Source organism: Orcinus orca, chromosome 1 (genome assembly GCF_937001465.1).
Source record: "Orcinus orca chromosome 1, mOrcOrc1.1, whole genome shotgun sequence".
Lineage (NCBI taxonomy): Eukaryota > Metazoa > Chordata > Mammalia > Artiodactyla > Delphinidae > Orcinus > Orcinus orca.
Genome location: NC_064559.1, coordinates 59,028,449 through 59,044,776, shown reverse-complemented (window position 1 = coordinate 59,044,776; position 16,328 = coordinate 59,028,449). Strand labels below are relative to the sequence as shown.

The 16,328-nt window shown below is 35.6% G+C and overlaps 1 protein-coding gene across 15 annotated transcripts in view; it reads left to right on the top strand.

Annotated features, from left to right (window-relative positions):
• Positions 1-16,328, top strand: part of PRRC2C (proline rich coiled-coil 2C) — a 98,568-nt gene that overhangs the window by 69,173 nt on the left and 13,067 nt on the right. For 14 of the 15 annotated variants that reach the window (XM_012533012.3, XM_012533010.3, XM_033428070.2 and 11 more), the window contains exons 21-26: positions 4,271-4,459; positions 4,599-4,850; positions 6,049-6,141; positions 9,215-9,316; positions 12,720-12,921; positions 15,130-15,333. In XM_012533012.3, coding sequence (XP_012388466.1) covers positions 4,271-4,459; positions 4,599-4,850; positions 6,049-6,141; positions 9,215-9,316; positions 12,720-12,921; positions 15,130-15,333 — 1,042 coding nt within the window. The remainder of the gene's footprint in view (positions 1-4,270; positions 4,460-4,598; positions 4,851-6,048; positions 6,142-9,214; positions 9,317-12,719; positions 12,922-15,129; positions 15,334-16,328) is intronic. The other variant, XM_012533013.3, reaches the window with a different exon arrangement.

Genomic DNA, 16,328 nt, shown 5'->3' with positions numbered 1-16,328 from the left:
TATTCTAAGTAGTCTGTTAAGAACAGTCTGTGGGAGCAAAGAATAGATGGTAAGATGCTGTTGCAATAATCAAATGATGATAGCTTAAACCAGGGAAGTGACATTAAAAGTGATCAGAAATGGTTGGTTTCTGGGTATTTGAAGATAGAGCTCATAAATTTACTGATGAATTAAATGTGATATGTGAGAAAAGGGAGTCAGTTATCTCCAAAGCTTTTGACTTGAGCAACAAAAGGGATAGAGTTCCCATCAGTTGAGATTGGGAAGCTGTAAAATGAATCATCATTGGGGAAGAAGATCAGGGAATTCAGTTTTGAACTTGTTAGATTTAAGATGTTTATTACACATCTAAGTGGAAATGTCAAGTAGGTAGTTGAATATAAGAATTTGTAGGGCTTCCGTGGTGGCACAGTGGTTGGGAGTCCGCCTGCCGATGCGGCGGACACTGGTTTGTGCCCCGGTCTGGGAGGATCCCACATGCCACGGAGCGGCTAGGCCCGTGGGCCATGGCCGCTGGGCCTGCGTGTCCAGAGCCTGTGCTCTGCGGCGGGAGAGGCCACAGCAGTGAGAGGCCCGCGTACCACAAAAAAAAAAAAAAGAATTTGTAGTTCAGAGAAGATAGTCTAGTTTGACTACATAAATTTGTAAGTCATTAGATGGTGCTTAAGTGATGACGTTGGTTGAGGTCACGAAGGGAGAATGAGTTATAAAAGTAGTTAGAAAAAGAGAAGAGAAACAAAAACCGAGTCCCAACTCAGGGAGTTGCGGGAGATGGAGAAGCTAAGTGATGAGAAAGGTGTCCTGGAATCCAAATGAAAGATGAGTTTAAAGAGGGATAAATCAAGTGTGTCAAATGCTGCTGGAAAGTCAAGTAAGACAGACCCTGAGAATTGACAGTTGGCATTAACAATGTGGAGGTCACTGGTGACTTTGACCAAAAAAATGTTGGTGGAGCACTTGGTGCAAAAGCCTGGTTAGTGTGAATTTAAGAGAAAATGGGAGAAAAGATGAGTACAGTCGTCCCTCAGTATCGCAGCGGGATTGGTTCTAAGATCCCCCACGGATACCAGAGTCCAATGATGCTCAAGTCTCTTGTATAAAATGGCACGGTATTTGCATATATTTATCTCTAGATTACTTGTAATACCTAATACGATGTAAACGCTATGTAAATAGTTGCCGGTGTGCAGCAAATTCAAGTTTCACTTTTTGGAACTTTCTTGGGTGTTTTTTTGTTTTTTTTAATCCAGGGGCGGTGGAGCCCATGGATGCTGAGGCAAGGCTGACTGTGTAGAGAACCTAGAGTAGTTTTGCCATAAAAGGGGAGCAGAGAAATGTCAAGGAAGATACAGTTAAGAGATTTTGTTTTTCTTCTTTTTTCCTTTCAGGGAAGTCTTCCTGTTGTTCCCTACCCCCAGTTCAGCTTTCTAACTTAGGTCTGGAGTAGGCCTCATCATCTGTTTTGATTTTTTTAAGTTCTACAGAGAACTCTTTGTAAAAATAGAATTAAGAATCACTGGATTCTGTATCTGAGATGCCCAGTTTAATCGTTTTTCCTCTGCCTATTTGTTTTGACATTATGATTAATTAGAACATTTCTTGTATAGAAAGTTGATTTTTCATTACTAATGAGAAGGATGGAGTAGAAAGTTTCTTTTCTTTGTTTTGGATGAGTGTACTGGTTTAATAATTTTATTAAAATGTTTGGTCCAGGTTTTTAAGTTGACATTAAAGTACAGGGACCATAATCTCTCAGCTGCAAGATTTTTGTTGTAGACATTCCACTACAAGTTGATAATACTAGAAGGATGCTTACATTCTTCTTCAGCCTCTTGGAGCACCAGGATATTTTGTTGGTATCTCATTTTTCTCATGCATATTTTTCTTCATCCTCTTTATGTTCTTTATATTTTCTGGATAGAATGATTTTATCATCTCTTCTTGTCTTATCTATATTTTATAGACATTTTTTGTTTCAAAGAATATAATATTGTCTAACGTTCTCTAAGTCCCATTAACTATTTTAACTAGTCCCATTAACTATATTACTATTCATTTAACTATTTATAAGTTCTTAATTGTTTTGTACATAAAATCAAGAGCTTTCAGTTATTAAGTACTGCACCATTCTCTCTTCTAAGATTAATTGTACATTTATATTGAACTGACTAGAAAATTTCAACATTGACTAAAACAGAGATGTTTATTCTAAGTTATATCAGTACTGTTTGTAGTTGAAAGTGAATGTTCAGATATTAAAAATAGATCTGAATGACATGCCTTATTCCTACTGTTGACATTGTTATACTGATAAATATAACAATAACCTTACACAGTAATTGACACACTTAATTCAGGGGTACCAAAAATGATATGAAATAGTGATTTGATTATAAGACCAAGGCCTGAAGTTTAATTTTGTCCCTAGTTTTGTCTTTTTGTTTGTTCTTCCATGAAAAGGTTAAGTACAGTTTTTGTGGTTTCAGTTAACTGCAGTCAACCACAGCCTGAAAATATTAAATGGAAAATTCCAGGAAAAAACAGTTCATAAGTTTTAAATTGTGCACACCCTTCTGAATAATAGCGTCATGAAATCCAGTGTTCCCACCCACCCATTAGTCATTTAGTAGCCATCTTGGTTATCAAGTTGGTCGTTTTGGTGTGTTTGTGTTCACATAACCCTTACGTAACTTAATAGTGGCCCCAAAGCGCAAAAATAGTGTGACTGGCAATTTGGCTGTTCTCTTACTGTGCTTAATTTGTAAATTAAACTTTATCATCAGTGTGTTTGTATAGGGAAAAAAACACAGTATGTGCACTGTTGAGTACTATCTGTGGTTTTGAATGTCCACTGGGGGACATTGTTATAAACATCCTCAGGCTTACAAAACCCCATGTCATCTAACCTTCTGCTTGTCCATCTTCTGCCACTGTTCCTAATACCTGCTGTGTTCCAGCCTCACTAGGTTTTTTGTTTTTGTTTTTGTTTTTAATTCCTGACCTTTACACTAGATGTTTGCTCTGCCAGAAACACCTTCCACTAATCCTATAGTTTAGATTCAGTTTCAGTATGACCTCCTAGGGCCTTTTTCTAAGTCGTTTAACCATATTTTAATTTTTGCATATCCCTTATCTAACTTTTTAGTTGTTTATTTTCTTCATCCATTATAATGCAAGTTAGATTGGTAGTGTCTGCCTGGATCAGCGCCTAGCACAAAGAAGGTATTACATAAAGTAGCAGTTTAATTGATGAATGAATTTCTGATGTGTGTGCACGCCATTACCAATCACGAAGTACTTTCATGTATATTAATTCATTTTATTTTCAAAGCAGAAGTGGGTGACACTGGAATTCCTATCTTTTTTCTGCTCCGTTAATTCATTCCTTTATCTCTTGCTGGTGGTGCCTTTCTGTATTTGTTTTACATTTATTTTAAATGATGTTTTACTTTTTTTTTTTTTTTTGTGGTACGCAGGCCTCTCGTTGTGGCCTCTCCCGTTGCGGAGCACAGGCTCCGGACGCGCAGGCTCAGCAGCCATGGCTCACGGGCCCAGCCGCTCCGCAGCATGTGGGATCTTCCCAGGCTGGGCACGAACCCGTGTCCCCTGCATCAGCAGGCGGACTCTCAACCACTGCGCCACCAGGGAAGCCCCTGATGTTTTACATTTGTTTTAACTTGAGGCTGTGATTTGCCCTTCAACCCAGGGCACTTAAAGCCAGGACTTTAAAACTTAAGTCTTGTCCTAGTTTTTATTTTATCCGTTGTTTTCTAATACAAATCAGTAGGGTTAAGGGAGTGTTCTCCTAAAACATAAACCAAGGTCAGTTAATCTCAGCTGGATGTAGATTGCTTCAGACCTTCTATTGTACTTTTAAAATGTGTGCTATTACATAAATCATTCAGTCAAATTTGAATTCTGCTTTGAAGCAAGTATTTTTTTTAAAGTTTTTATCATTATAAAACCAGAGGGATTTTTTTTTTAATATCTTTATTGGAGTATAATTGCTTTACAATGGTGTGTTAGTTTCTGCTGTATAACAAAGTGAATCAGCTATACATAAACATATATCTCCATACCTTCTCCCGCTTGCTTCTCCCTCCCACCCTCCCTATCCCACCCCTCTAGATGGTAACAAAGCACAGAGCTGATCTCCCTGTGCTATGTGGCTGCTTCCCACTACTAGCTAGCTGTTTTACATTTGGTAGTGTATATATGTCCATGCCACTCTCTCACATCTGAAGCAAGTTTTTAAATGTTCTCTTACTAGGGAACAAAGAATAGTCAAGAAAGTGGAGTTGAAATTGGAATTGACACAATTCAGTTTGGTGCTCCAGCTTCAAACGGGGGTGAAAATGAAATTGTTCCTGTGCTTTCGGAAAAAACTACTGACAAAATATCTGAACCTAAAGAACAACGGCAGAAGCAGCCACGGGCAGGCCCTATCAAAGCCCAGAAGGTAAATATAGTTCATGTCCCAGATATAATTGTATGAAAGCCATTAACACTTAAGGAGAATAAATAAGTTTCAAAATTGGATTAGTTTTCAATGAATGTCTTTGATCATGATGTGTTTTTGTCATAAACATTGAATTTAGCTTCCAGATTTGAGTCCAGTAGAAAACAAAGAACATAAACCTGGTCCTATTGGAAAGGAACGTTCATTAAAAAATAGAAAAGTAAAAGATGCCCAACAGGTGGAGCCGGAAGGACAAGAGAAATCAAGCCCTGCTACAGTCAGAAGTACAGATCCTGTGGCAACAAAGGAAACCAAAGCAGTTTCAGAAATGTCTACTGAAATAGGAACAATGATCTCAGTATCGTCCCCAGAATATGGCACTAACGTGAAGGTAAGCAATGTGCAATGATTACCAGTTCAGTTGATGCAAATCACGTCTAAAATGAATGGGGAAAGCAACAACAGAATACTTTTTTTTTTTTCTTGAGGCATATAATTCTATAGCTTATAAGGGTTATTATTTCTTACAGAGAAGATTTTATTTCATGGTGTGCATATGTGATCTAAAGAAATTCCTTACAGTAAATTATTTTTCTATGGCAACTTAATTCTGGGCTATTGAGTAGTTCAAAGTGAAAAAATATTTACCGAAGATTAGAATGCTTTTCAGCGTGTTTATAGACTTTGAAAGAATTGCTCTATATTACTTTTTATTTTGTCAATGGAGTTACAGTGGACCCCTCCTTATCTTGCACACTAGTGAGATTCTGAAGTCAGGAAAGATAAACTAAAAGATAAACTTTTAGTAACTCCAGTATAGCCAGTTTTCTTTCAGGGTTGGAACAGATCATGTTTCATTGGTTGAGCACCAGAGGAATGGTTGACTTGCATTTAGGAACTACATTGAATGAAAGATGCATATCTTTAGAAATAGTCATTAAGGCAAGATACACTGAGTGACTTTATGGGGACTGACACTTGTGGGAGTAGCAAATTTATATCTGCCATTTGGTGTTCACTCCGGAACATGTATTCATGGAGAAGAAAGGTAGATGGAATCTTTCATATTACTTGAATATTTTTCTCTTTTTAATTGCCATACAACTCAGTGCATAGAAATGAAAAGCTTGTGTGATCTAACTCTGCCATGTTTAAAGAAGAGATTCATGATGATAAACAAGGAGTTTATCCTAAAACCTAATTAATTGTGACAACTAAGATCTTGACATTCGTTTATCCATGTTTTATTTTGAAGAAAATAAAAAATCAATAGTTGAAAGTAAGCTATAGATTGAGTATAAGAACCACACAGAGTTCTTTTAGAAATCCATAGAAATAACTATTTGACACTGTTGACAACCTCCTAGTACTATACAGTATATTTTTTAAATGTATAGGACCCCAGCAGTGGTTGGAATGTGGTAGGTCCATGTTTGTTTTATCCCACTTTTGGTCTTTAAGATTTGAGTCTTAAGATCTGCTCTTCTCTCCTGCTTTCTTCCAAACAACTTTACAACTGTTAGGCTGTTATTAGAAAGTGATTCTTTAATTCAGTTTAAAACGTATTTTTTTCTATTACCACTCCACAGGAGTCTGTAACAGACTATACTACACCTTCTTCCTCTCTGCCTAACACTGTGGCTACTAATAATGCAAAGATGGAGGATACTTTGGTTAATAATGTAAGTAATCAACCTGAGATGTGGCAAGTTTGAATAGGAACCTGGCTATTGTTATCTAATACACACTTTATAACCAATATTTAACTCTTCTCAGGGAAAAAGTTGATAGTAAGTTTGTATTTAGGAGCACTGTAATATAATTAGGGGAAATAGTCAAAGCTGAGTTGTTGCTTTTCCCCTGAAAGTCATCAGCTTTATGTTTAATATACAGGCTTGTGATGCTGAGGCTTGGTTTCATAAGTACTAATCCTATTAACCTGGTTTGGTAAGAATTTTTGTTCTTAGCTTTCACATTCTACAGATTCAGCATTTATTTGGTTGGTAATTTTGTTCTTAAATGACACCTTTTTATAATGCAGTGAAAGGTCATTCACTTAAAAAGACAATTAGATTATTACCAAAGATTTATGTGTTTCTTTTTGAATTTAAATTATACTGAACGTTAACAACTTCATTCCTCTTGTGAAGATTGAGCTATAATGTATATCTTCATATAGCCTTAAATGCTCTATTAACACATTATGGACCAGGGGATTTTTGCAGAAACTAACGCCTGTGGCCGTAATATGTCTCCGTTCAAAAATGTGTTAAAAGATGACAGTAAGTTATGTAAATTTAGCTCTAGTATCCCAAAGCAACCATGTTATAATTCAAGACTCTGTTAAAAACCAGTAAAGTCCAGTATTTGGCCTAGTTCACTAACTGACAGGTGAAAAATTGTGAGCCAAAAAAAAGTTAGGTAACCTCCCATGGAAGAAGAAGAGCATTTTAGAAGTTACGTGTATGCCTCTTGTTTTGGAGAGCAGGTATGGTGGAAATTCATCTGGTCTCTTTTTTAAATATAGCCTTCTATATTAAACAAAGGCTTCTTTTAAAAAAATAACCTTTACAGATATATTTAAAGATCTCTTAAAAAGCTTTAACTCTATTATTTTAGAATAAAAATCTCAATTATCTTTTATTACAATGTCTTTCCCATGTTTTCTGTTTTTCTCTCTAGCATCAGGTATATAGACTTTTAGGTGAGATGCATTAGGGATCATTTAATCCAACTTTTGTAGCCCAGCTGAAGGAAAAAGGAGAGAAAGGAGGAAGACACACATTTTCTCTTTGTGATAAGAGAACACTTTTGGAGCTGATTAATGTAATTTGTCCAACTTATGTTATGAAGCTTCACTTCATATGCCAAATCCTCTTCCCCTGACCTTTTGGAGAAAGGTTTATTTAACCTCTTATAGCAAGTAATAGAAAACTTGGGAAGGGCAGAAAGACTTTCTGTCAATTTACTTCCTGATGTCACTACATGGATTCTCAAATATTGAATTAGTAACATTTCAGTAAGGTTTAATTATACTTGAACCATGCTGTCTTTTCTCACTTTAGAAAAATGTAGAGTATGTTACCTTTTCCAGAAAGTATATGATGCTTTCTGCCAAACAACTCTTTTCTAAAAATATAATTTATAAAATATGAATATGGAAGGGAAGATCATTATTCTCAGAACCCTTAAAACTCATTGAAAATATCCATATGAGCATTTTAATGGTTTCTGTCTAATCTGCAAGGCTAATTAACATAGTGACTTGTACACAGAGGACTACTGAAGGGAAGACGCCCAGTCTTGGGTTTAAGTAAATAGTCTATATTTGATTTTTAGCAGTGTATCCAGAGTATGTTTGAAAACAAGATCAGTTTGGGTCAGGGAGCATTATAAAAGGTGATAAGTTTGGAATGATTTCACAGTGTTGCTTATTTGTGCCAAGTTTGGTGGTGATTCTGAGCTTAACGTAGTGTTAAAAACAAACGTCCTACATGGGAAAAAATTTTAGGACCTTTTGAAATGTCCCTTTCTAATTCATTAGTCTGGGGGCTCCATTTTATGCATAGAACTTTTGTCTTTTTAAAAATTAAACTGGGGAATTCCCTGGTGGTCCAGTGGTTGGGACTCTGCACTTCCATTGCAGGGAGCACGGGTTTGATCCCTGGTTGGGGAACTAGGATCCCACAAGCCGTCTGGCGTGGCCAGAAAATTAAAAATTAAAATTAAACTGAAAAAAAGCCTTATTTCCCGAGGCTTAACGCACTTTTTAAGGATCTTAGCTAATATTTATTGGTTGTAGTACCTTATATTACAATTGTTTGGAATCTTGAATGTCTTGAAGATTTAAGTGCAGGTGGTGTTTTGATTATTATGGCACAGCTATTTTAAAGATTTATAAAATAATCTCCATTAGATTGTCCATAGTACCACAAAGTGATTATCTTAAACCCACCCCCAACAACTCAGTCATTGTGTTTAAACAACTGACTGAACCATCATGTAGTAGTACAAATCAATCATATAGTAGTACATAATAAACTCTCAAGATCCAGAGACTTAGAGGAAGAAAAGACATATGAGTAGTGAATTTCTAGTATCTTCAAGTTTCTAACAGTACTTGCCATAATCATGTCTTACTATAGCAAAGCAATTTGGTTAGTGTAATGAGGTGGGGGTGATACTATATATTTTCCTCTCAACGTTACTTTTGTTCTTGAATCTAGTTATAAGTTGACTAGGTTGCTGTAAAGAGAATAATTTCTTATACTTACCCTATCATGTTAAATGCTTCTCATAGAACCTGTGGGCCCTGTAAATGGTGGAAATTATATTACTTAGAGCTTTGCTATACAGCGTATGGTCCAGGGACCAGTAGCATCAGCATCACCTGGGAGCTTGTTTGAAAGGGAGAATTTCAGGCCTTCCCCAGGCCAAGTGAATCAGAATCTGCATTTAACAACACCCCCAGGTGTTTTGTATATATATTAAAATATAGGAAGCATGACCTTTGAGTTTTTACCTTGTGTTTGCGGCAGATTCTTTTTCTGTCAATTTATGCATAAATAAGCAGATAGTATTTCTTCTCAGAAGTTTTATCTAAGATGTCCAGAATTATCAGTTACTATAAACTAAGCAGTCAAATATTCCTCTTGGCTCTGATGAAAATAGCCTTAGAATACATTAGCATTATCTTTAATGGGGCTTTTGTAGCAGACTTAGTTAGATTATAATATGTGTTGCCTACCTTTTCAGGTGCCCCTGCCCAACACCCTCCCCCTCCCTAAGAGGGAGACTATACAACAGAGCTCCAGCCTAACTTCAGTTCCTCCCACTACTTTCAGCCTCACCTTCAAGGTATGTACTACATCCATTTCTAAAGGTCCTTGATTATTGCATGCAAGGGGACATAAGTTAACAATACTCTTGGTATTTTTACTAGTTTTGTGTGAAAAGCAGCAACACTAAGCTGAAGAAATGATGTCAAATTATACCTTAAAATTGTATTCGTTTCTAATACCACATAGCAGTGACTTGATATCCTCATATTTAAAGTGAGGCGTATTATGCTTGTGAATTTTGTCTTAAAAGTACAGGAGAGCATTTTATATTTCATGTTTGTACTGAGTTCCTCTTAGAGATCTTAATAGTTATTGGATACATAAGTTGTATAGAAAACAACTAACTTGGTGTTGCATGTTTTTTTATCCTAAGTACTAATAATGGTAAGAATGCTAATTTTCTGTCTTTCCTCTAAGTCATGTGTGAATTGAATGAATGTAATGTAGTAATTAAGAATATTTTATGAAGATGTAATTGATTAGATTAATACAAGTGATTTTGATTTGATTTTTGTTGGATAATTTTTGAGTAACGGTCCAAAAGAGTTTTACACAACACATGTTTTTTGATGTCAAGAAGTTTAGGCTTTTTTTTTTAAATCTCCTATTCTTATAATTTTGAGCTATATTACTAATACTTTTTTTTACAATTGAGTTATTTGAGAGTATTTTAAATCAGTTGTTCACCTCAAGATTAGTCGGTGGTTAAAAAGTACAGATGTGGAATTAAGTGAGGATTTTTTTTTTTAACTGCATTTATTTATCTCTTTGGTGCTGTTTGTTTAGTTTCATAACCTGGGCAAGTATTTATCCTCTACTGTAGCAGGGCTTTCTAATGCTACACTGGTTGCCAGTGAATCTTTTTGATGATCTTCAGGAGAGGGAGTAACTAAGTTTTTTTTAATAATGTGACCAGTGTTTATTTCTAGACTCTTTCTGTTTGATTCTCCAGCCTCCTGACCACTTGTCCCCTTGCCCCCCCCCAACTTTTTTTTAATACCCCCAACTTCTTTTTAAGAAGCTGCTTAAATACAAGTTTGAGACTATAAGATTTTACAAGACAACCGCTTCTGCTTTGTGTCATCTCCATCTTTACCCAGTTCTTACTGTTTACTGCCAGTTCCTACTCAGCCTTTTTTGTTGTTTTTCCACCTGAATGACTGTCTTAACCTGTGTTTCATACTATATCTTACATGTGGTTTTTACCGTTATTCTGCTTAAGGCAGTCTCATTTCGCATAAGCAAATACAATATCATCATTAATTATTCTTCAGGCCAGTTGTTGATTCTTCAGAAAGCCTTTCCTCATTGCCTTTCACTTAATGTTTTTAACACCCCAAAAAGAAATAATATGCATTTGAATTAAAGTAAATTTAAATTAAATTGTATTAGCTTAAGGCTTTTTCTGGTTTATTCTTACTTTTTTTTAATTTAATTTTTATTTTATATTGGGGTATAGTTGATTTACAATGTTTTGTTAGTTTTGGGTGTAGAGCAAAGTGATTCAGTTATACCTATACATATATCCATTCTTTTTCAGATTCTTTTCCCATATAAGTTATTACAGAATGTTGAGTAGAGTTCCCTGTGCTATACAGTAGGTCCTTGTCAATTATTTTCACTTTTTTTTGGACACCTTTATTTGAGTAATTTATGAAGTATGGAAATTTCTATTATATGGGTATTGTCAACAGTATACTTGCCAAAAGGAAAAATGAATGTAGTTAAGTAATTATACTTTTTAGTTTCCTTGAATTTCCAAAATTAGAATCTAAATTTTCATGCTGCTTAAGAAATGAAATGAAACCACTGTATATGGCTTAAGTATTATGTAAGATTGATAACCTATAATTTATGTATTTCCCATACAACAAAACTGGTTGTAAAGGCATTGTAGTCTATAACATTGCTCTAAGCTATAAAATCTCAGACTGTACAAGCAAATTGCATTTTGTCTAACTTGCTAAGTGGTGGTGTGGGGGTTTTTTGTTTTTGTTTCTTACCCCCTAAGACTTTTGTTTTAAAATAAAATACATTTGAAACCAGCAAGGTGATTGTGAGGAAAAGGAAAGAGTCAAGTAAACCTAAAAGTGTCCTATGTTTTGAATTTGTAGTAATGATATTAGCCATCAAGAAGAGGTTATATTATATATAGTGTGTGTTTTAACAGGAAAGTAGGGAGATATGTGATACTTCTCAAATACTTAAAATCAGGTTGAAATTTTTAAAGTTGGTACTTCAGAGACCTACAAACTTCCCAACAGTGGTATTTTTAAATCTTATTTGTGAAAAGTACCCTGGTGTAAGTCATTGCAGCTGAATTTTATAGGTTATCTTAGATTTTTCCTCTCAGCTCAGTATTTTGACTAGTAGAACTAAAAACTTCAGAATCTCTCTGTTTGTTCCTTTCCTGTTCAAGGAGCCTCAGGATAGTTGAGGATCTACATCTGTGCTCTCCAGTTCAGTATCCACAAGCCACATGTAGTTATTGAGCACTTGAATGTGGCTAATCCAAGTTGAGGTGTGTGCTGTAAGTTTAAAATTAAATAGATGGTGGATCTGAAATGTTAATTTTTTTAATTAAAACATCTCAATGTTTGTATTGATTATAGGTTTTAATTATTATTGTAGATATATTGGGTTGAATAACATATGTTACCAAAATTAGTTTTACCTCTTTATTTTTATTTTTTAAAGTGTGGCTACTAGAAAATTTAAAATTATATGTGGCTTGCATTTGTCTGTCTGTTGAATAGCTCTAGATAGATTAAACTAAGCCTACAGGTAAAACCAGCAGCCACAAATACAAATGGTGGCAGTCAGAACCCAAAATGCTTGATGGGGTCTGGAGGTGAAACAAGAAGTGTTTCTACTGTACCCAAGCCTAAAACCTGTCTGGTTACACTGCCTTTTAAAACACTGAGCATAAAACAGCCAAACAAAAGGTACCTGTCACTTGCCATTTGAGAACTGTTGGTTTAAAAAGAAAGACTGGAGAGAATGGATATTTATTTAATGGAGGGCCTTTAGTGTCTTTCCTACTAGAATCAGAGCCTTATGTCAGTCCTAAAGGGACATGGTATTTCCATTTCCTTATTCACTGGTAGGAATAGGGACTCAGGTTTAGATGATACAAGAGCTGTGACTATATTTCACTGACCTGTTTGCCAAAGCTTTCAACAAGTTCTCTATAGAGACATAATTAAAGCCCACTGCCTCCAATTTGAGTAAAGGAGTAGAGATAAAGGAGAACATGAAGCTTTGAAAGCCTTATGGTCCTAATCTTTATATGTGGTTTTTGAAAGGTTATAGTTGGAACACATTTATGTATATGTATTTGTTTATATATGTGTATTAGTTTTGTTAGCATAGTGATTTTCTTTTTTTTTTGGCTTTAAAAAATGTTCATTTGGTTGCAGATGGAGTCTGCACGTAAGGCATGGGAAAATTCTCCAAATGTTAGGGAAAAGGGATCTCCAGTAACTTCCACAGCACCTCCAATCGCAAGTGGAGTCAGCAGTAGTGCCAGTGGACCAAGCACTGCTAATTACAATTCATTCTCAAGTGCATCGATGCCTCAGATTCCTGTTGCTTCAGTCACTCCCACAACTTCACTATCAGGTAGAGGTCTTGTACCTTTTCTTTAAATATCTTAAATTATTTAAAGTTTCTTATGATCTTTTCCTGTTTACTATCCCTCAAAGTATTATTTGTAAAAGACAGAAGATTGCACATGAGATAATTATCAGCTGGTTTATAAACTTCTTCCCTCCCTCCCCTCTCTTGCCCTCTCCCAATTTTAATTTGGCAAATATTTAATGATGGCTTACTAAAATACTTCGCTTAACCCTCTCTTCTTCCCACCCCAACTCCCAATACACATACGGGTAAGGAATTGGTGGGAAATTTTCTGTCTTGTTCCTCTAAATTTTTCTATAAATTTCACCTTTTATTTTTTATTATTTAACTCGTAGAGCTAATTAGACCAACTCGGAAATAACACAGAATCACAAAGCTTTTAAGTTTTGTGTGATCTGTATCTAATTTGAAGGAGCTCTTGGCCTAAGTCTGTTGGTTTAACATATTTTCTGGGGAAGAGTTACAGGTAGAGAATTTCCAGTCTGTGTTATTTGAGTAAATGATATCCATTAGTTTCGGGGTTTTGTTTTTGTTTTTGTTTTTTAAAGGAAAGTCCATCAGCATCCCAAGTTAAAAGGTGTTTTTCTTTCTTAAATGTTTCTCTAGTGTGTAATCCTTTCATTGAACTATATTTCATGTGGGGCTTTATCATTCTTAAAGAACCAGAGATGTTTCTGAAATATTTGACTCTAAGAAGGTATACCCTTTTACCATATGTATAACCATGTTTCTTCTACTGAAAATAGAAATTCGTTTTAAGCTTTCCTAATACTCTCTAATGTTTCCAAAACAGTCGGGAAACTCCTTTCCAATACATGTAAAATATATACAGCACAGAATTTACTTGCTTTGGCTAGTTCTCATTTAATGAATGCAGTAATGATTTTCAGTATTCTGGCTTTCTGTGCTATTTTCAAGCACCAAAAGGACTGAGGTTGTACTATAGTTATTTTGACATTATCTGGAATCAGATATATGTATTAAGACAAGCCCAGATATTCAAATCAAAAGAGAGTATTCCAACTGTACTTCTTCCCTCTTTAAACCCTTTCAGGCACTCCCCATCACCCATTTCCAAGGCATCTTCATTATGCTTACCAGCTTGGGCCCCAGACTACTTGGGTGGATAGGGGGTGAGGCTATAAAGGAACCAGGAGGAGCGTATGGTAGGAAGATTAGGAAATAAAGGGACTAGGGAGGTTCCTAGTTTTTTCTTTGGAACCCAACTACTTCCTTTCCTTTGGGTCTAGTTTCCCCACATTCCCCTCAACTAAGATAAACTTCTAACAAGGACCTTCTTGGCTAGTCATCCTACTGGTAGATTCAAGTGCAAGAACAGAGGTACCTCAGTCTTGGTCCTCTCTTAGAACATCATTTGATATCTGAAAATAATAACTACTACATCACACTTTTGAATCAAATACCTATATTGTCATTTGCTCTAGTATTATTAATAGTTTGTCTTGTTTTTAACGTATCACTAAATACCAGTTTTTGCTGGTATATATACAAGGAGAGACAGGAATAGTCTTATGTTTATATGACTTTTTAGGAGCAATTTACATTAAATTTTTATATTACATTAATAATTATTCTTAAGGCACTTTATCCTTCTGTGTTTTTATGTCTATGCCTGGCCTTTAATAGATGTTCAAATATTTATTTATAAGTAAGTGAACTTCTAAAGATTATCCTTAAGGTATTTTGCCAGAAAGAGGAAAAAAATTCTAACCTTAAGTTTATGTGACTTTTTAGGAGCAATTGTGATCTCTCAAGGCCCATTTTGTGCTAATATTTATGCCTCACCATAAATGAATGAAGCTCTTGATTATCCTTTGTGATGATTAAAAAACTAAATATTAGTTTGAGGCTAAACTATAACAATGTTGTAGGCTCTCAGCCTCCTTATTTTGTGAGTTTATTTTTAAATTTTCTCCTCATTTTAATTTTGTATTTATATTTCTCCAGATCTTATAGTCTTATTTGCATCTGATAAATGTGTCTTCCTTTTACAAGCCCCCTCATATCCACTTGTTGTCTGAGGTACCGTATATAAGCGCCTAATAAGTACACAGTGGGCATAAATATTAATTTTCCAGTTTCTGGTTGGTGCTTGAGTTTACTGTGAACATCAGTGGTACTTTAAAAATGCTACATTTCACCCTTATTTTATCCCTCCCCCGAATGTAGGAGCTGGTACCTATACTACCTCTTCTTTAAGTACAAAATCTACAACCACGTCAGACCCTCCTAATATTTGTAAAGTGAAACCCCAACAATTACAGACAAGCAGCCTGCCTTCTGCAAGTCATTTTTCACAGTTAAGCTGTATGCCTTCCCTTATTGCCCAGCAGCAACAGAGTCCACAAGTCTATGTGTCTCAGTCTGCAGCAGGTAAGATGTTTGAATATAAGGAATTTAGAAAATGAAGACGTTTTAATGCTTTTTTTTCTCTCTTCCCTTACCTTTCAAGTTTAAATATTTTTTGATCTGCTTTGCAAATTTGTTTCCTCATAGAATTGAGTGCTCTCTCCTTGGCAAGCATTCTGGGGTGTGTGGCAATTGTTTCTTACACATATGTTATATATATAATAGACATATTAGTGTCCAGTACAGTCTATATCCATGGATTCCGAGTCTACGATTTAACCAACTGTGGATTGAAAGTAATTCGAAAAAAATGTTCACAAAGTTCTAAAAAACAAAACTTGTATTTTCTGCACACAGGTAACTATTTACATAGCACTTACATTGTATTAGGTATTGTAAGTAATCTAGAGATGATTTAAAGTATATGAGAGGGGACTTCCCTGGTGGCGCAGTGGTTAAGAATCTGCCTGCCCTGGTCCAGGAAGATCCCACATGCCGCAGAACAACTAAGCCCGTGTGCCAGAACTACTGAGCCTGTGCTCTAGAGCCCACGTGCCTAGAACCCGTGCTCCGCAACAAGAGAAGCCACTGCAATGAGAAGCCCACGCACCACAACAAAGAGTAGCCCCTGCTCTCTGCAACTAGAGAAAGCCTGCGCGCAGCAACAAAGACCCAGTGCAGCCAAAAATAAATAAACAAATTGGAAATAATTAAAAAATGAAGTATATGAGAGGATGTGCTTAGGTTATATGCAAATGATATACCCCATTTTACATTTGCAGGTTTTGGTATCTGGGGGGTAGTCCTAGAACCAACCCTCTACAGATAACTGGAGTTTGTTATCTGAAACCTGACAAATTGATGATAAAGTTCATGAGGAAGAATAAACCTAAGAACAGCAAAGAAGAGAAAAAAATATTTATTGGCAGGGGGTAACTTGTCCTACTAAATGTCACAATGTTAATCTGAGTTAAATAGTAAATAAGCATTTGAAAAATATTCAAGCTCACTAATGATTT